The sequence below is a fragment of the Ovis aries genome, chromosome 5 (assembly GCF_016772045.2).
Source record: "Ovis aries strain OAR_USU_Benz2616 breed Rambouillet chromosome 5, ARS-UI_Ramb_v3.0, whole genome shotgun sequence".
NCBI classification, from domain to species: domain Eukaryota; kingdom Metazoa; phylum Chordata; class Mammalia; order Artiodactyla; family Bovidae; genus Ovis; species Ovis aries.
The window spans coordinates 15,807,897-15,828,818 of record NC_056058.1 but is presented as its reverse complement, the minus strand read 5'-3'; the positions used below and the strand labels follow the sequence as shown (position 1 = coordinate 15,828,818).

The 20,922-nt window shown below is 45.0% G+C and overlaps 1 protein-coding gene and 1 long non-coding RNA gene across 4 annotated transcripts; both read left to right on the top strand.

The window, feature by feature from the left end:
- The first annotated feature begins 54 nt into the window (after positions 1-54).
- On the top strand, positions 55-3,203 carry TNFSF9 (TNF superfamily member 9). Of its 2 annotated transcripts, none has more exons than XM_042250077.1 (3): positions 55-338; positions 959-992; positions 2,125-3,203. In XM_042250077.1, the coding sequence occupies exons 1-3, from the start codon at positions 75-77 to the stop codon at positions 2,580-2,582; spliced, it is 756 nt and encodes a 251-aa protein (XP_042106011.1). In that variant the 5' UTR covers positions 55-74; the 3' UTR covers positions 2,583-3,203. The 2 variants fall into 2 exon arrangements, with proteins under 2 accessions (XP_042106011.1, XP_027825582.1); XM_027969781.2 differs by having other exon boundaries at positions 956-992.
- A 2,962-nt stretch (positions 3,204-6,165) lies between these two features.
- Positions 6,166-18,457, top strand: LOC132659871 (uncharacterized). Of its 2 annotated transcripts, XR_009600823.1 has the most exons (3): positions 6,166-6,436; positions 8,135-8,202; positions 15,477-15,585. It is a non-coding gene; the product is annotated as an uncharacterized LOC132659871 (long non-coding RNA). The 2 variants fall into 2 exon arrangements; XR_009600822.1 differs by lacking the exon at positions 8,135-8,202 and having other exon boundaries at positions 15,477-18,457.
- The last annotated feature ends 2,465 nt before the right edge of the window (positions 18,458-20,922 follow it).

Sequence of the window (20,922 nt, the reverse complement as noted above, 5' to 3'; positions counted from 1 at the left end):
CACTCCCCGGAAAGCCTGCCTTAGCTATAAAGGGCGGTGCGCAGGACCCGACTCGCAGCCGCCCGCAGCTGGCCATGCACTCCAGCACCCTCGCCACCCCGGACCCTGAGGCCCAGCGGTCGCAAGCGCCCCCGGGTCGCGTCTGCAACCCGCTGCCCTGGGCTCTGAGCGCCGCGCTGCTGCTGCTTGCCGCTGCCTGCGCCACCTGCGTGGTGCGGGTCTGGGGCATCCCCGGGACTCCTGCCTCGCCGGTTTCCAGTCCCGCGCCCAGCTCGATTCTCCCCGTGGGCCTGGAGCAGACTTCCGACCCCCACGCCAGCCTCCCCAACTCTCCGCAGGTGAGATACTGCCCGATCTAGACCCCGAGAGAGACCCGTACCCAGCCCCGGGACCCCTTCTCCATCCGCGTCCCCGCCTCCCGCAAGGTCTTTTCTGCGTCCCAGGCCGAGGGTGGAGAGACCTACCTCCCCGTCCTTCTTGGATTTCTGAGGTCACCAGTTCCTTATCCAGGTCTCCAGGGGGGCACCATTCTAATCCTAACCCCCCGTGAGACCCCATCTGCACCCCGGGCTTCAGATGGGGACCGTTTCACCAATGCGCACCCTGAGGGACACTGTCTGCAACCATCGCGGGGTTTCCCTTTTCTTTCGTAACTCGCAAAGAACCTCGGTTTTCTCCCGGACCCTTAGGGTACCTTCCTTTCCTTCTCAAGACTCTGCAGTATCAAGCCCCCTGGAGGGACTGTCTCCTCATTTCCCTCCTAAGCCCTCGGGGTCCTCTCCTTGCAGACAGCCAGGGCTGGGGCAGCGCGTGTGTGTACGCGCGCGCGCGGGGTGGTTCTTTTGGAACGCGAAGGGAATCTGCCTGCGCAGATCCCGGGGACCCCACTTTCCAAGGGGCTGCGTGTTGCGAGTAGAAGGACCTTTATTCACTTAGCGTTTGTCCTTTCTCTCAGCAGGGCGTGTTCGCGCAGCTGGTGGTGGCCGATGGAGGTGAGTGACTCCCTAAAGACCCGGGGGAGCGGGAGGAGGGTGCAGTAAGTGGGAGAACTCCGGGAGAGGGAAGCCTCCCGCTCTGACCCAATCTGACCCTCTTTCCCTCCCTTCTCTGAAAAGCTCCCCCTGCCCTCTTAGAACCTCGGCTCTCCCTCTCCGGGTCTCCTCCTTCTCTGACCTCCATCTGGGCCCACCTCAGACCCCCGGCCCCTTAAGGCTGGGCCTGGATCAGCGCAAATCTCAGCGGGGTCGGCTCCCTCTACTGGACTCTGGGAGATCCGGACCCCTCCTCCCCAGCCGTTTCCCCTCCCTCAATTCTGGAAGCCCCGTTTCCTACTCACTTCCCTTCCCCCCTTCCGGAGACCCGCCTCCTCCCTCTTAGGGAGACTCTTGCCCGGTTCCCTCTGACCCTCCCTCTCCCAGGCTCTCCTCCTCATCCTCCCTCTACAGACCGTCCCCCTTTCCTCTCCGTCTTCTGGGGACTCTTCCCCCCAGCCCTTTCCCTCCCCCTTCCGGACTCTCCTGCAACCTCCGCGCGTCTCTTTTAAGGAGACCTTCACCCCATCCTCTCCTCTGTTTGAAATTCCCTCCTTCTTCACCCTCCACCCCTTTCTCTCTCCCGTTAGCTTTCCTCTAGCGTCTTCGCTCCTTCCTGACAAGCTTCCCTTCCCCGCCCTCTCCCTCTCGTCCCGCCTCCTTCTCGGAGTCCCTCCATTCTATCCCCTTTCTGCCTGTCCCCTCTCTTTCCAAACCGCTTCCTCCCATCCCTAGGAGCCCCCTTTCCCCTCATCCTTTCTGGCATTACATGTCCTCCTCCTCCTGGTTCCTGGAAGTCTCTCTCCCTCCACCGACACCCCCTCTCTCCCCTCCGCTTCCTCAATCTCCAGCTTTCTGAGTCTCTCCCCCCTCCCCCTCCAATCCTTTCCTCCCTTCTTAGCCCCTCTTTCCCCTCCTCAAGCCCCACTTCCCTCGAGACCCTCTTCCTTCCCTGAGCTCCCTTATCTTTCTCACACACTCCTCCCCACTTTTGCGTCTCCCTTAGAGCCGCTCCCCTCCTTTCCCAGGGCTATGCTCCCCGCTCACCAGCTATGCACACCTGCTCAGTGTACCCCACCTTCCCCTCCCACAGCACAACTGACCGAAGGGCCGGTGCAGTGGCGTAGCGAGCCGGGGTTGACAGGCGTGACTCTGGCGCCAGGCATGCGCTACGACAAGCGCACCCAAGAGCTGGTGGTCCCCGAGGCCGGAGTCTACTATATTTTCTTGCACTTGACTCTGAAGCGCGTGATGGCCGGCAACCTCAACAGCTCCGACTCCGTCTCCGTGGCCCTGGACCTGCAGCCTCACCAAGCCGGGGCCGCCCTAACCCTCACCTTGGACTTGCCACCCCCACCCTCGGGGAACTCAGCAGCTGGTTTCCGGAGCAGCTTGCTGCACCTGGATGCGGGGCAGCGCTTGAGCGTCCACCTGCGCCCCAGGATCCAGGAGCCTCTCTCCTGGCAGCTCTCAGCCGAATCCACGGTCTGGGGCCTCTTCCGCGTGGCCGCCCAAGTTCCCAGTGGACTCCCCTTGTCAAAGCTCACGTGACCCGAGGCCTAGGTGTCACCTCTTTGAACAAGACTGCATCTTCCCTTCCTTCGTTGGGGCCCCAGGTGATGGGACCCAGCTCCTCTACCTCACTGGGCTGGCCAGGGGTCAGAGCTGCTGACCCTCTTCCTCCAGGATCCTCTGGGTCCCTCGGTATTTATTCTGAGCTGAGCTCAGACACTGTACATTATATTAATCCATTCAACTGATATTTATTGAGCTTCTGCTCCATGCCAGGCACTGTACAGGGCTAGAGAAATAGGAGCAAATAAAATAGACCCTCTCCCCATCCTTATTTATGTTAATATGTGCGAAATAGAGACTCATTTCCAACCCCTCTCCTCCCCACTCCATGGGACTCATGGGGCTAACTTGTGGGAGGGGGTCCAAGTATCTATGCTGTGTGAGCTTTATTCACTCATGCAAAATTTATCAGGCACTGTTTTAGGTGTTGGGGATCCAGCCAGGAACAAGACAAGACAAAACCTCCAGCTTTTGCCAAGCTGATGATCTAATATGCTGGCTTTACACTATGACTTTGTGTGACCCCATGTAACAGGGACATACGGGAGGGTGTGAGGTGGTACCTGATGCTGGATAATAAAATATTTTTATATATTATGACTGCTATGTACTGTACATTTACTAGACAATGTGAGTTATCTTGAGGCTTCAAACTGCCCTGTGCCTTAGGCATGGGATTTTTGTTATTCTCGTGGTATTATTTCTATGCCCTTGAGATAGTTCACCTCTACTGTATCTGGTAGTGGAAATACTGTGTAATTCTGTTTCGCAGGACATTGCTTGCCAGCTCTGTGTTCAGTGTCACCACACTAGAAATTTAAAATGGACCATGGTGATAGTATTTACACTAGGGGAAGCGACAAAGCTTACAAGTCCGATTTGATGTATTTGTTGATTGCCTACACTCAAAAGTGCTGGGAAAACAGATGTTCACCATGTAGATGACATTTATGTGGGTTTTGCCTGTAACTGTTATATTGTGACTAGCACACAAAAAAATCGAGGAAGTCTTTCTATAGTGCTGTCAAACCATTATCTGATTTAGCAAAGAAGTTCCAAGCATCATCAAAAAGCAAGTGAAGTGTGAACACACATCTTGATTGTTTCGTTCCATCTCCGTGTCTAGAGGAAAATATCAACCTCCATTTGCTTGTTTCTCACCTGCAAGCATAGATTGGCTTTGGGTTACAAAAGTGGAAAAAAAAAGTGAGAAAGGCGTTCTGTGACACTCAGTTTTGGCTGTATGGAATTTGCAGTGGGGAGTATCTTATTTTATCGCTGGAGGTTGCCTGCTAAACATTTATGCCAATAAAATTTATAATAAATACAGATTCAATTCTCTCCTTTTAAAAAATTTTAATTTTGTTTTATTCATTTTGCTGCATTGAGACTTAATTGCAGCACTTGAAGATCTTTTGGTCTTTGAGCATGAGAGATCTTCATTTGTGGCATGTGGAATCTAGTTTCTTGACCGGGATTGAACCCAGGCCCCCTGCATTAGGAGCGTGGAGTTTTAGCCACTGGACCACTAGGGAAGTTCCTCAATTTTTCTACTTCATGAGAGCTGGTTGTTAAACATTTGCCAGCACACCACTGTCCTGACCAGTTCTCCCAACCCCCCTAATTTTCCCATCATGAAAATCTGCCCCTTGGCCCTTGGCTCCTGGGGCTGGGGTGGACAGGGAGGTTTCCATAGAGCAGGTGACCTTAATGGGGACTTAAAAGGAGGGGTGGAGGTAAGGAGGAAGGGGAAGAGCTTTGCCTGTGCTAGACAGCCAGGAGGGTGTGTGATGGGCAGTGAAGATGAATTTCATTGCCTGACCCATCTCTACTCCTCAAAGAGTTCCTTCCATTCCCCACATCCCTTCTGAGGGAGCAGAACTGACATTGAACTGACAACCGTGAATATGGGCATGAAAGTGAAAATGTTAGCTGCTCAGTCATGCTCAACTCTTTGTGACCTCATGGACTGCAGCCTCTGTCCATGGAATTCTCCAGGCAAGAATTCTAGAGTGGTTTGCCATTCCCTTCTCCAGGAGATCTTCCCAACCCAGGAACTGAACCCAGGTCTCTCACATTATAGGCAGATTCTTTACCTTCTGAGCCATCAAAGTGAAGTGAAGTCACTCAGTTGTGTCCGACTCTTTGCGACCCCATGCACTGTAGCCTACCACGCTCCTCCATCCATGGGATTTTCCAGGCAAGAGTACTGGAGTGGGGTGCCCTTTCCTTCTCCAGAGGATCTTCCCAACCCAGGGATCGAACCTGGGTCTCCCACATTGTAGGCAGACGCTTTACCTTCTGAGCCATCTGAGCCATCAGGGAAGTCTCAAATATTTGTAGCTCAGTTGGTATAGAATCTGCCTGCAGTGCAGGAGACCCGGGTTCGATCCCTGGGTTGGGAAGATCCCCTGGAGAAGGAAATGGCAACCCACTCCAGTATCCTTGCCTGGAAAATTTCATGGACAGAGGAGCCTGATGGGCTGCAGTCCATGGGGTCACAAAGAGTCGGACAGGACTGAGTGACTAACACACACCCACACACACATCGTTAAATTAGTAGTGAAAGTGAAAGTAGTGAAGTTGCTCAGTCGTGTCCGACTCTTTGTGACCCCATGGACTGTAGCTTACCAGGCTCCTCCGTCCATGGAATTTTCCAGGCAAGAGTACTGGAGTGGGTTGCCATTTCCTTTTCCAGGGGATCTTCCCGACCCAGGGATCGAACCCAGGTCTCCCACACTGCAGGCAGACGATTTAGTCTGAGCCACCAGGGAAGCCTAGCTTCCTGGAAACTAGCTCTATGCTAATTGGCAAATACCTATTACTCCCTGGTGGCTCAGAGGTTAAAGCGTCTGCCTGGAATGCAGGAGACCTGGGTTCGATCCCTGGGTCGGGAAGATCCCTGGAAAATCCCATGGATGGAGGAGCCTGGTAGGCTGCAGTCCACGGGGTCGAAAAGAATCGGACACGACTGAGCGACAACTACTACTAACTACTCCTTTGTTGGAAGCTTCCTCTGGACCCTAGGATGGCCCTGATAACCGAGGATCCAAAGTGTTAACACTGAGTGCACCCCTGGGATTTGTGGGGGAAGGGTGTAGTCCAGGGGCCAACTTCAAATCTGATTGGTCAGTCTCTGGCTACACTGAGTGAAGTGAGTGATTGAAGTCTCTCAGCCGTGTCTGACTCTTTGCCACCCCTTGGACTGTGGCCTATCAGGCTCCTCTGTCCATGGGATTTTCCAGGCAAGAGTACTGGAGTGGGTTGCCATTTCCTTCTCCTGGCTACACTGGCTGTTTCCAATTTCAGCGATCATCTCTGGTGCCATGTGGTGCCACTTCTCTGGCACAGTTGATTGGTCAGTGTGGATACATGACTCAAGGCGGGCCAATCAGATCTCCTTGGCAGGAATGCAGCGTGCCTGGCCCCCTGCTGCTCTTATTAGTCATGAACTGGAAGCTGTATGAGAGAGAGAGGCATGGAAGGGCCCACGGGCAGAGAGAGATGGGCGGGGATGTGTGGAGGAGAGCACAAAACCCTGGTGTCACAGAGGAGCCGCCTCGGTTTCTGTTTGTGCCTGCTCAGTTCCTCAGTCTTGTCTGACTCTTTTATGACCTCATGGACTATAGCCCACCAGGCTCCTCAGTCCATGGCATTTTCTAGGCAAGAATACCGGAGTGGGTAGCCATTCCCTTCTCCAGGGGATCTTCCCTATCCAGGGATTGAACCCATGTCTCCTGCATTGAAGGTGGATTTTTTACCAACTGAGCTTGATATCAGGGAAGACACTGAGTCGGTGATGGCATCCAACTGAGAGAGTTAATTCTCAGGTAGGTTGATAAGAAGTCTGGGGTCCCCGAGGAGGAGAAAGGGCTCTGGGGCTCTTGAGGAGAAAAAGGACAAATTTTTTTCCCCCTACATTCCTTAGTCTGTCACATAAGATGTTATTTTCTTTAAGCCTAAAGCTGATGATTACACAAGAAACAACTCATCTTAAGCTCCATACTAAGGATTATATAACAACAATGTATCTTGCTCAAGGATCTTGTTATTTTACATGGGAGTGGGTCTGGTAAGACCTTTCTATTGTTAATTCTAATCTTTTAAATTTAAGATGTATGTTGTGGGAGTTGGTCTGGTAGAAGTATATAAGGCCTTGATAAGACTAGCAACGGGGCACTCTCCGTCCCTCTTCTGATGTCAATGTCAGAAGCTTTCTCTGTCCTTTTCATACTTTAATAAAACTCTTCTACACAAAAGCTTTTGGGTGATCAAGCCTGGTCCCTGATCCCAAAGCTAAATCTTTTTCTTTGGAGATCACGAATCTAACATTGTTCACCATAAGCCATCTCATCCTCTGTTGCCCTCTTCTTTTGCCTTCTCCCAGCATCAGGGTCTTTTCCTTGCCTTGCAGCTAGGCTACTCACAGGAAGCACATAAATTTTGGGGGGACACTATTCAACGTCTAGTGTGTTCTCTTGTGGGCCGGACAGGAGAAACTCTAGTGTGCTCAGGAATTTCCTTCTGGGGTGTGTTCTATTCTGCCAAATGACCTCGAAGACAGTGTCTCCAAGGATGCAGTCCCCCAAGGCTCTCTCTGTCTTTCCTAGTGGCTTTGGGATTCCAGTGTTATATTGTTCTGTTGAGGATGAGTCTGAGATCCCTAAGTAGAGACCCATAGTCCCTCCCACCAAAGCAGGAGGGAGGAGACATGTCCTGGTGGGACATGGAGAAGGCAGAGTGGAGAAGCCCAATGCCTTGCATCAACTTTGCACATTAAGTGTATGTGTTTTGGGAGAACTACAGTGAGGCAGGAGCAGGGATGGGTCTGCAGAGCATGTTTTGTTTTTTATTACTTAATCATTTTTTTTTTGGCTGTGCCACTCAGCCTGTGGGATCCTATTTCCCCATTCAGAGGTTGAACTCATGGCTTCTGCAGTAGAAGGAGGATTCTTAACCACTGGAACCACCAGGGAAGTTCCAAGCATTCTTAAAAAAAAAAAAGAAAGAAAGAAATTGTGTTAAGATTATAGCATAAGATCTACCCTCAACAAAAATTTAAGTGCACTACAGAGTATTATTAACTATAGTGGTAATACTGTACAGCAGGTCTCCAAAACAAATTCAATTTGCGTAACTGAAACTTAATACCCATTGAACAACAACACCCCATTTCCCCCTCTTGCTGGTCTCTGGCAACCATCATTCTACTTTCTGTTTCTATAAATTGACTCTTAGATTTTTCATAGAAGTGGAATCAGGCAGCACGTGTCCCCTCTTGGTCTGACTTATTTCACTGAGCAGAAGGTCTTTTGGGTTCAAACATATTGTGACATACAGTGGAATTTCCTTTCTTTTTAAGGCTGAATTATCTGCCATTGTATGAATGGGCCTCATTTTCTTTATCCATCTGACCATGAACACTTAGGTTGCTTCCCTTTTCTGGCTATTGTGAATAATGCTACAGTGAGACTGAAAGTACAAATTATTTCTTTGGGATTCGGATTTCAATCTTTTTGGATCTGTAGCCAGAAGTGGGATTGAGTGTCACACCGAGCTGAGTTCAAGCAGTGCTGGCTAAGCTGTGCATCCTTGGGTAAGTTCCTTCACCTCTCTGGGCTCAGTGTCTTCATGGAAAAAGTTTTGTATCTCATGGGCTCCTAGGAGTATTAAGTCAGTTAATGGGTTTAATGGCATGGTGCCTGGTATTTGACTCAATATGTAGAAGCTGTTGTGATAATCACATCAGTTGGGTCACGGAGAGATGGTAACTAAGGTTCAAAGTGTCTCAGGTGAAGTGAATTCCTGGTAGGAAGAACAGCACGTATAAACGGTCAGAAGTAGGAGACTGAGGGGTCAGATCATCCACGCTTGTGGATGACAACAGCCCAGAGCTTTATCCTGTGGGCAAAGGATTATGAAGACAGAGGTCAGACCCTGGAAAAGACCCTGATACTGGGTAAGATCGAGGGCAGGAGGAGGAGAAGGAGGAAAGAGAGCACGAAATGGTTGGATGGCCTCAAATTCAGTGGCCATGAATTTGAGCAAACTCCAGGAGGCAGTGAAGGAAAGGGAAGCCTGTTGTGCTGCAGTCCACGTGATGGCAAAGAGTTGGACATGACTTAGCAACTGAACAACAGCAACAACATTTCAGATTAGCTGGTTAGATCCTGGAACCAAGAAGGACTATGTGGGGCTCCTGGGCACAGAAGCCCTTCTGTGTCCCCCATGTATTTCTTTTTTAATTTAAAAGTTTTCTTGATTTTTGACTGCACGGGGTCTTTGTCGCTACGCACGGGCTTTCTCTAGTTGTGAGGAGTGAGGGCTACACTTTGGTGTGGTACACGGGCTTCTCACTGCAGTGACTTCTCTTGTGGAGGAGCACGGGCTCTTTCAGAAAGAAAAGTAAAGATGTGGCAGGGAAGAAGGTCTAAGATTGAGGGCTGAGACTTCCCTGGTGGTCCAGTGGTTAAGAATCCACCTTGCAATGCTGGAGATGTGGGTTTGATCCCCTGGTTGGACTGCAAGGAGATCCAACCAGTCCGTCCTAAAGGAAATCAGTTCTGAATATTCACTGGAAGGACTGATGCTGACGCTGAAACTCCAATACTTTGGCCACCTGATGCTAAGAACTGACTCATTGGGAAAGACCTGATTCTGGGAAAGATTGAAGACAGGAGGAGAAGGGGACAACAGAGGATGAGATGGTTGGAGGGCATCACCTACTTGATGGACATGAGTTTGAGCAAGCTTCGGGAGTTGGTGATGGACAGGGAAGCCTGGCGTGCTGCAGTCCATGGGGTCGCAAAGAGTCAGACAAGACTGAGTGAGTGAACTGAACTGAACTCAACTGGGGAACTAAGATCCCACATGTCCACAAGACAACTGAGTCCATGTACCACAGCTACTGAGCCCGCTCAAAGCAAGGAAAGATCCCTTATGACACAACTAAGACACAGTGTAGCCAAATAAATAAATAAACAAACAAATATTTAAGATCAAGGGCTGAGGAACCCTATTATCCAATAGATAATCTGCTTCAGTGGGAAGCCAGGTTGCACAGAAGTCTGAAAAGGAGCAGCCAAAGAGGAGAGAGGAAAATGAGGATTCCAAGGAATCTCTTTCTAGAAGGAAGTAGTGGTCAGTGGTGTTTGATACTGCTGTCAGTTAAGATGAGAACTGAAAATGTTTACCAGCTTTTGAATCATCAGATTCACTGGTGGCTATATTTAGCGGTGTGATCGAATCAAGTTGCATCAGAGTGGCTTGAAATTAGTAACAAGTGAAGAATTTGGGATTGTCTCAAGAGATACTGTCCTGAAAAAATTTAGTATTTGGAAATAATTTCAGATTTAAAGAAAATAACAAAAGGACCAGCATTACCTTTACCCAGATTCATTCACTGTTCATATTTGGCCCCTATTGCTTTGTCATTTGCTTTCTCTCCTTGCTTCCCCCTGCCATATTGTGAATGTAAGTTGGATGTATTCATTTAAGGATGAGTCAGAGGAGATCAGGATTATTAAGAAACAGAACAGGTGGTGGAAACCGCATCCTCAGAGGTTGGGACAGTTCTAGAAATTTCCCAAAGGTAGTGTGTGTGGATTTAAGAAATGGGAGGAAGTTTGGGGGCATTTATCAAGGTGATCACAAAGAAAGAAACATGGGTAAAGCTACATTAGCTGTACTCATTCTTTGGCCCATGTTCTAAGTGTTCCAGGTGGTTCAGTGGTAAAGAATCCGCCAGCCAATGCAGGAGATGTGTGTTTAATCCCTGGATTGAGAAGACCGCCTAGAGAAGGAAATGACAACCCACTCCAGTATTCTTACCTGTAGAACCCCATAGACAGAGGACCCTGGAGGGCTACAGTCCATAGGGTTGCAAAGAGTTGAACTAGACAACAGCAACGTGTTCAAAGCAGATCCAACTGATATAATTTACCCCTTGGCCAAATCAGTGAATAAAATATATCCAATATGTTACAACGTGACTCCTTTTCTGAGTCACGTTATAACAAATAGAACAGGCAGTGGAACATTCTTCTTCTTTTTTTTTTTAAAATTACTTAATAAAAAAAAACATTTTGTTGTTGTTGAGTCGATAAGTCATGTCTGACTTTTTGCGACCCCATGGACTGCAGCATGCCAGGCTCCTCTTTCTTCTACTGTCTCCCAGAGGTTGCTCAAATTCATGGCCGTTGAGTCGGTGATGCTATCTCATCCTTGCCATTCCCTTCTCCTTTTGCCTTCAGTCTTTCCCAGCATTGTATTCATTTCTTTATTTTAGTTTTGGCTGTGCTTGGTCTTTGCTGCTGCACTCGGGCTTTGTCTAGTGGTCGTGAGTAGGGGCCACTCTGTTGTGGACTGCTGGCTTCTCATTGCGGTGTCTTTTCCTGGTTGTGAGTAGGGGCCACTCAGTTGTGGAGTGCTGGCTTCTCATTGTGGTGTCTTTTCCTGTTGTGAAGCATGGGCTCTAGATGCATATGAGATTCAGTAGCTGCTGCATGTGGAATCTTCCCAGACCAGAGATCAAACCCATGTCCCCTGTATTGGCAGGTGGATTCTTTACTACTGGACCACCAGGGAAGTCCCTGAAATTGTCAAACAAAAGATGAGCAGAGAGCTAAGAATCGCCAGGCATATGACCAAGGTCAACATTGTGAAAGAAACATTTTAAACTCTGCAAATCAGAAAAGAATTGGCACCTGAAGAAACAGAGCTAATAGAACAACTAAGACTCCAGACAAGCTAAAGTCATTTCCCTAGAAATATCTTTTCAGATTAAATGACATTTAAATTCTCCAATATTAAAATCTATAAGGATATGCCCTTGAATTTGAGTCAAGCTTCCAGAGAGATGAAAGTTTAAAGATTAAATGCCATTGTCTTTGAAGTTCAAAGATACTAAAGTGCAAAGGGATTGACCTACCGAAGTGAGATTAAAGAATACTTTTTCATTCTCTCATTTGTTTGTTCAACAAATATTTACTGAAAGTTTTAAATGTACTAGGTGCTAGGGATTCCTGGGGAAAGAAAACAGACATGGGTTCTCTCTCAGGTAACTTATGTTCTAATTAACAGTTAATATGTTCATTAACTGTTTTTGTAAGTGAAGTTTCCTTTTTTGCAATATATATATATATATATATATATATATATATATAATTCAAAGTGAATCGACAAGAATACACCATAAATTATTATTTTGATACTCATCAAAATAGTCACCTGGAAAACCTGCTTTTTGTTTCAAAATGCAGAAGGTTTGATTACATTTAAATCACTGAGAACTTGAGAGAAATATATCACAAATCATATTGCATCAATAAAGATTTTCTCAGCCCTTACCGTAATATTGCACAGTGCAGTTGTGACATGGCAAACTAGCACAGCACAGAAGCAAAAGCAAAAACAAACAAACCAAGGAAAGAAAGCCACAAGTCTAAAATTGTTAAACAGTGAACAGATCAAACTTAGTAATCAAATCTCTATCATTGGATGCTTTAAAACAAGTCTTCCTACACCTTGCACTGTACGATTTAATTTTTACTTAACACAAATCAACTTTAAAATTAGTAGTAGAGATTTTTTAAATGAAGTTTTGCTACTGCAGTAATATAGTTAAACACCCTGAAGGAAAAGAAACAAAATATCAGGATATTTGATTGAAAAACAATTTGTAAATTAAAGTACTATGCAATTTTTCTTTCATTAAAATTTTTTTTAAATTTATTTTTTAAAAAAGAAACATGAATATTTTTAGTGATAAAAGATACAATTCACAAAGAAGATAGACACCAGAAACCATTAGACACCTAACAACAAAGAAACAAAGATACATAAAGCAAAAATCAGAATAAATATAAGGAAAAGAAAAAAGTATATAATCATAGTGAGACATATTAACATTTCTCAGAATATTTTATCAAGTACAGAAAAAAAAATAGGAGCGTCTTGAATGGTGTCATTAATAATTTAAATATAATAGATTTCTATTTATATTAATTTACATTAATCTTATATCCTACACAAATATATTTAAATTTTTGTATCTCATACATGCAAATTTTCAGCTTGGAAGTCATGCAGTGGTTTATTTTCAAAAAAATTAAAATGAAAGGAAACTGGTGAAAATGGTTATAAAGAGGTTATAAATCCAGATTCTTTTGACAATAGGCTAAATTTAGACTTCTGCAGATTCTTGGATTTTTTTTCCTCTTTAAAAAGCCCATGATTAGAATCAGTTAATAGCAGTGTACTTAACTCAGGTACACCTTTATAAAAAAGGACTGTTATATTATGAAAACATTGAATTCTATCATTCACTGTCAATTTAACAAGACATCTCAGTCTTGGAACTGAAATACAGAAAATATGATGTTCCAGGGTAATAGACACAGGCCTGAACAAAAAGAAAACTGTGCTGGTTTTGTACCTGGTACAAACATCAGTCAATCTTTTGCACTTGGGATTTCTGAAACATCCACTGCCAGCCCTGATTCTTCTGCAACAAGTGAGCAGATACCAGTAAACTGCTGGACCAGATAAATAAAATTAGAAAGCTGTGCAGGGCAGTAAGTTTACTTAAATAGTTACTCAATCACTTTTCCATCTGTAAATAATCTTTTAAGTTAATCTTAGGCAACTCTTCTTACGTGTGAAAGTGTTAGCCACTTGGTCATAGCCAACTCTTTGCAACCCCATGCACTGTAGCCTGCCAGGCTCCTCTGTCCATGAGGATTCCCCAGGTGAGAATACTGGAATGGGTTGCCATGACCACGTCCAGGGGATCTACCCGACCTAGAGACCAAACTCACATCTCCTGCATCTCCTGCATTGCAGGAAGATTCTTTACCCACTGAACCACCTGAGAAGCTTTTTTTATGTGCAATATATATATATGTATTTCTATTTATATAAAATGCATAGAATTGACTACTAAAAACACTGAAACTTGTGTGGAAAATTAAGTCCTTCACTAAAAATTGTACTGCTGGTTTTTATTTTATAATTTATCACTGTAATTATTAAAATGAATATCAGGCACATTTATTTCATTGATGATTATTAAATAAACCACTGCTTGTATTAATGGAATAAAGAAAAGTTTATCCACGATTAACTTATTGTCAGAGCTATACTATATTTATGAAAGAAATGGTATAAATCCAAAACAGTGGGAGAGCTTTACACTCAAATGTTTTGTCCTGTTTATTCCAGTAAATGATATAAGATTATATTCCAGATTTTTAAGGAAAAAAATAAATCAAGCCTGTAAGAAACAGCTTTCTTAAGTGTCTACAATGCCAGTATAAAAATAAAAATGTGTTTCATCAATACATCCAAGTTTTTTTATATGCAGTGATGAGCACTAACATTCAGTTCAGTTCAGTTCAGTCGCTCAGTCGTGTCCAACTCTTTGCGACCCCATGAACCGCAGCACGCCAGGCCTCCCTGTCCATCACCAACTCCCGGAGTTCACTCAAACTCACGTCCATTGAGTCGGTGATGCCATCCAGCCATCTCATCCTCTGTCGTCCCCTTCTCCTCCTGCCCCCAATCCCTCCCAGCATCAGAGTCTTTTCCAATGAGTCAGCTCTGCCTGAGGTGGCCAAAGTATTGGAGTTTCAGCTTTAGCATCATTCCTTCCAAAGAACACCCAGGACCGATCTCCTTTAGAGTGGACTGGTTGGATCTCCTTGCAGTCCAAGGGACTCTCAAGAGTCTTCTCCAACACCACAGATCAAAAGCATCAATTCTTCGGCACTCAGCTTTCTTCACAGTCCAAATCTCACATCCATACATGACCACTGGAAAAACCATAACCTTGACTAGATGGACCTTTGTTGGCAAAATAATGTCTCTGCTTTTGAATATGCTATCTAGGTTGGTCATAACTTTCCTTCCAAGGAGTAAGCGTCTTTTAATTTCATGGCTGCAGTCACCATCTGCAGTGATTTTGGAGCCCCCCAAAAATAAAGTCTGACACTGTTTCCACTGTTTCCCCATCTATTTCCCATGAAGTGATGGGACCAGATGCCATCATCTTCGTTTTCTGAATGTTGAGCTTTAAGCCAACTTTTTCACTCTCCTCTTTCACTTTCATCAAGAGGCTCTTTAGTTCCTCTTCACTTTCTGCCATAAGGGTAGTGTCATTTTCATATCTGAGGTTATTGATATTTCTCCTGGCAATCTGGATTCCAGCTTGTGCTTCTTCCAGCCCAGTGTTTCTCATGATGTACTCTGCATAGAAGTTAAATAAGCAGGGTGACAATATACAGCCTTGACATACTCCTTTTCCTATTTGGAACCAGTCTGTTGTTCCATGTCCAGTTCTAACTGTTGCTTCCTGACCTGCATATAGGTTTCTCAAGAGGCAGGTCAGGTGGTCTGTATTCCCATCTCTTTCAGAATTTTCCACAGTTTATTGTGATCCACACAGTCAAAGGCTTCAGCATAGTCAATCAAGCAGAAGTAGATGTTTTTCTGGAACTCTCTTGCTTTTTTGATGATCCAGAGGATGTTGGCAATTTGATCTCTAGTTCCTCTGCCTTTTCTAAAGCTTGAACATCTGAAAGTTTACAGTTCACGTATTGCTGAAGCCTGGCTTGGAGAATTTTGAGCATTACTTTACCAGCATGTGAGATGAGTGCAATTGTGAGGTAGTTTGAGCATTCTTTGGGATTGGAATGAAAACTAGCATTAATAGAGATGAAACACTGATGCAAATAACACACCCCAAAATAACATATGCAACTATTTCCCATCACTTACAATTCAGTAGTTACAGTGACACTCCAAACAGAAAAGCAAAGTAAAAAAATCAGAACCCCAGTGAAGTTTTTTTAAATTAATTAATTTGTTTGGCAGCACCAGGTCTTAGTTGTGACATGTGGGATCGAGTTACTTGACCAGAAATCGAACCTGGGACCCTTGCATTCGGAGCATGGAGTCTTAGCCACTGGACCACCAGGCAAGTGAAATTTTTATTGGAATGTGGCCATGATCCTTTTTTATGTATTTTTTTTTAGTTGATTTCATGCTTCAAAGTAGAGTTGAGTAGCTGTGACAGAAATTGTATGGTCTGTGAAGCCTAAAATACTTAGTAAGGAAGTGTTAGTCAATCGTGTCTCATTCTTTGTGACCCCATGGACTGTAAACCTCCAGGCTCCTCTGTTCATGCAATTCTTTAGGCAAGAATACTGGAGTGAATTGCCATTCCCTTCTCCCAGGGATCTTCCTGATCCAGGGATTGAATCCAGGCCTCTTGCATCGCAGGCAGATTCTTTACCATCTGAACTATCAGGGAGCTGGACCTTTACAGAAAAGGTTGCTGATCTGTGTTCTAGATAACCCCCAGTACAATAATTTTATATTGTATGAATGCATATTAATGAGTTCTCCAGAACCAGCAAGATATGTATGAATATAGAGATTTATTTTAAGGAACTGACTTATACTACTATAGAATTTTGCAAGTCTGAAATTTAAAGGGCAAGCCAGCAGGGTGGAGAGCCAGGGAAGAACTGAGGTAGTCTCAAATCCAAGGGAAGTCTGGAGGCAGAATTACTTCTTCCTTTGGGGGAACCTCAGTCTGGTTCTCTTAAGGCTTTCAACTGATTGAACAAGGCCCACCTACATTATGGACAGTAATCTGCTTTAGTCAAAGTCTAATTATTTAAATATTAATTGCATATTAAAAACACCTTCCCAGAAACATTTAGATTGATATTTGACCAAGTATCTGCATACTGTGGCCTAGCCAAGTTGACATAAAATTAGCTAACACAAATGTTATGAAAAAACATATATAGGGGATGTTTCAGAGAATGAAACTTTGATGATGATGATGCAAATAACACACCCCAAAATAACATATGCAACTATTTCCCATCACTTACAATTCAGTAGTTACAGTGACACTCCAAACAGAAAAGCAAAGTGAAAAAATCAGAACCCCAGTGAAGTTTTTTTAAATTAATTAATTTGTTTGGCAGCACCAAACAAATGATGATGATGATGGCCAGGGCTATTTTTAAAAAATGTTATTTATTTAATTGGCTGCACCGGGTCTCAGTTGCAGCAAGTGGGATCTTCGATCTTCATTGCAGGCATTAGTTAGCTTAGTGCTCAGTCACGTCCAACTCTTTGCAGCTCCATGGACTGTAGTCCCCCAGGCCCTTCTGCCCATGGAATTTTCCAGAAAGAATACTGCAGTGGGGTGCCACGTCCTACTCTAGGGGATCTTCCCTACCCAAGGATTGAATCCACATCTCTTGCCTCTCTGCGTTGGGAGGCAATTCTTTACTACTAGCGCCACCTGGGCAGCCCTCATCGCGGCATGTGGTTTCTTTAACTGTGGGATGTGTGATCTTTAGTTGCAGCATGCAGGATTAGTTGCAGCATGTCAGATCTTTTAGGGGCAACATGTGAATTTTTAGTTTCAGCATGTGGGATCTAGTTCCCTGACTAAGGATCAATCCCAGGCCCCCTACATCCAGAGCACGGAGTCAACCACTAGACCACCAGGGCCTCTAGAAGATAACAGATGAGCTGGGGTTCAAGTGATGGGAATTCAAGACATGGGAATATCTGAGGAAGAACATTCCAGGTAGAGGAGACAGCAAGTGCATACATCCTAGAAACAAGTCAGGTATATTTGAGGTCCAGAAAGACCAGTGTCGTGGATAGCAGTGGGGAGTGATGATGTTGGTGATATTATGAGGGCCTCATGTGGGCTGCCGTCTGTGGGGTCGCACAGAGTTGGACACGACTGAAGCGACTTAGCAGCAGCAGCAGCAGCATGTGTAGCTTTAAGGGTTTGGCACAAAACAGGATTTTGTGCAAGCATTTTCTTACGCTCATGAATTCAGTGGGTCAGGAATCAGGACAGGGTACACTGGGAACAACTTATTTTCTTCTCTACAATGTCTAGTGTCCAGCTGGGAAAACTCAAAGGGTTGGAGGTGGAGGTGACTTGAATAACTAGAAGTTGGAACCATCTGGAAGCTTGTTCCCTCATAGGTGCTTCACCTGAGATGGATGGTGGGAAAGCTCAGCTCAGATAGCACTATCAAATGATGTACCTGCCCTTGTCTTCTCTATGTCTTCTCATGGCATGGCAGGCTCATAGATGGATGCCAAGAGGCAGGAAGTAGAGGCTTCCAGGATAGTTCAACACTACACCTGAGAGTCACTTTGTCACCTGCCATTGGGCTAATGTTCCTGAGGGTCCACCCAGGTCCAAAGAGGTAGAGAAACTGACTTTGGAGGGGCAAGTTCCACTTGCAGAAAGGCCCACTGGTATGGGAGTTGCTATGGCAGTCATCGTTGAGACATACCATCTGCCATTCTACCTTGAGGGTTTGTGGGGAGGATTTAATAATATGAAGCATCTTCAGTACCTAGAGAAGACTTCTAGCTCCAGGGAAGGGGGACAATGAAGTATGTAGGATGAAGTACAGACTAGAAGGACCCACTTTTTTTAAAAAAAAAAACAACATTTTATTATTATGTTTTTAAATTTTTTTGGCTGCCCCAGATCTTATTTGTGGTACTTGGGGTCTTAGCTGTGGCAGGCAGGATCTAGTTCCCTAACCAGGGGTTGAACCAGGTCTCCTGTATTGGGAGTGTGGAGTTTTAACTGCTGGATCACCAGGGAAGTCCCAAGACCAACTCTTATTAAATTTACTTATTTATTTAATTTTAAATGAAACAAAGATGAATGTTTTTCATGATAAAAGGTACTATTCACAAAGAAGACAGACATCATAAGGCATGGGATGCCTAACAACAAAGAAACAAAGATACATAAAGCAAAAATCAAAAGAAATATAAGGGAAAAAAAGAAATATATAATCATAGTAAGACATATTAACATTTTTCTGAGAATATTTTATCAAGGGCAGAAAAAGTAAGAATAGGAGCATCTTGAATGATGTCAACAGTAATTTAAATATAATAGATTTCTATTTATATTAATCTTTATACCCTACACAAATATATTTAAAATTTTGTATCTCATACATTCTTATTACATGTCTATAGGGCATTTAGAAAAATTGGCAAAAAAATAAACATTACTAAGTTTCAAAAAGTAGAATTCTCTTTTTGTAATTCAGTTATACATACATGCATACATTACTTTTGAAATTATTTTCCATTATAGAAAATTGCAAGATATTGACTATAGCTCCCTGGACTATACAATAACCTTTGTTGCATATCTATTTCTTTTAAATTAGAAATCTAGCATTCTGTTTATACTAAGCCAAACAAGTGGAATCAAAATGCCAAGACTGACTCTTGACCTGCTAGATGCTAAGCTCCATGAAGGCAAGAGTTTCTGTTCACTGAAGTTCACTGATGTATCCCAGGCCTCAACGACAGTGCTCAATATTGAGTAGGTTTTCAATAAATATGGGGAGTAAGGAGAAAGCACATAAACTCAGGCATTTCAGGGAACCACTCTAGGGCTTCCCAGGGGGAGCTAGTGGTAAGGAACCTGCCTGCCGATGTAGGAGATGTAAGAGATCCGGGTTCAGTTTCTGGGTTAGAAAGATCCCCTGGAGGAGAGCATGGCAACTCACTCCAGTATTCTTGCCTGGGGAACCCCACAGACAGAGAAGCCTGGCGGACCACAGTCCATGGGGTAGCAAATAGCTGGACACCTCTTAGCCTCTTAGTACACATACACCTGAGGGAAAGCAAACGAGAGGCTTTCAGTTCTTAGCTTAGCTTTGCAGGATTAAGAGAAGATATCCAGTCCTTGGAAGGAAAGCTACAACCAACCTATGGGTCATATTACAAAGCATATTAAAAAAGAGACATCACTTTGCTGATAAAGGTCCATCTATTCAAAACTATGGTTTTTCCAGTAGGCATGTACGGATGTGAGAGTTGGACCATAAGGAAGGCTTAACAGCGAAGAACTGATGCTTTTGAACTGTGCTGGAGAGGACACTTGAGAGTCCCTTGGACTGCAAGGAAATCAAACCTGTCAATCCTAGAGGAAACCAACCCTGAATATTCATTGGAAGGACTGACCCTGAAGGTGAAAAACTCCAATATTTTGGCTACCTAATGTGAAGAGCTGACTCATTGGAAAAGACCCTGATGCTGAGAAAGATTGAGGGCAGGAGGAGCAGGGGACAACAGAAGACTAGATGATTAAATAGCATCACTGACTCAATGGACATGAGCAAACTCCGGAAAATAGTGGTGGACAGAGGAGCCTGGAGTGCTGCAGTTCGGGGGGTGGCAAAGAATCGGACATGACTTAGCGATTGAACGACAAACAATCCAATCTTAAGACTCCCCCACAAGAGGGAACAAGAAGTGTGAAGTGAGTGCATTCATGGAAAAGGTCTGAGACAGCTCCAGAATCCTGACTGGGCTGGCTGGTGAAGGTTTTTCTCTCTCAATAGCGTGTGTTAAGGTGCTTGAGTCATGTCCAATTCTTTTGGACCCAGTGGACTGTATCCTGCCATGCTCCTCCGTCCATGGGATTCTTCAGGCAAGAATACTGGAGTGGGTTGCCATTTCCTTCCCCAGGGGGTCTTCCCGACCCACGGACCAAACCTGCATCTTTACATCTCCTGCATTGGCAGGCAGGTTCTTACCACTAGCACCACCTGGGAAGCCCTTTCCCTCCCAAAGCCAGGGAGTAAAGTCTGGAGGAAGTGACTTCTTCAAATGTGAACAGCAAAGCAAGATTTCAAGGAACATGAAAACTGAAGACAACTAAGCACCACTAAGCTGGAGAAGGGCATGGCAGCCCCCTCCAGTATTCATGCCTGGGAAATCCCACCGACAGAGGAGCCTGGAGGGCTACAGTCCATGGGGTCGCATAGAGATGGACACAACTGAGAGACTAATCCACAGACACCACTAAAGGGATACAATAATTTTTCAGCAATTGACCTGAAGGAGATCTACAAATTGCCTAGAAATACCTTTTTAGTAACATTTATTTATGTATTTATTTTTGGCTGTTCTGGGTCTTTGCTGCTGCTCATAGTTGTTCTCCAGTTGTGGTGAGAGGGAGATACTCTCTATTATGGTGCACAGGTTTCTCACTGAAGTAGCTTCTTTTGTTGTGGAGCGTGGCTCTAGGGCATGTGGGCTGAGTTGTTGTAGCTCCTGGGTTTTGCACAGGCAAAATAATTGTGGTGAACCCGCTTAATTGCTCCACAGTATGCGGGATCTTTGCGGAGCAGGGATTGAACCTGTGTCTCCTGCATTGGCGGGTGGATTCTTTACCACTGAGCCACCAGGGAAGCCCCCACGTTCCTTTCGTTATTGAATTGGTTGCCAG

Excerpts from the sequence above, each read along its gene's own strand:
- TNFSF9 (XM_027969781.2), top strand. The coding sequence starts at position 75 with ATGCACTCCAGCACCCTCGCCACCCCGGACCCTGAGGCCCAGCGGTCG. Across the intron at positions 339-955 it reads GCCTCCCCAACTCTCCGCAG|CAGGGCGTGTTCGCGCAGCT; the intron begins GTGAGATACTGC and ends CCTTTCTCTCAG. Across the intron at positions 993-2,124 it reads GCTGGTGGTGGCCGATGGAG|CACAACTGACCGAAGGGCCG; the intron begins GTGAGTGACTCC and ends CCCCTCCCACAG.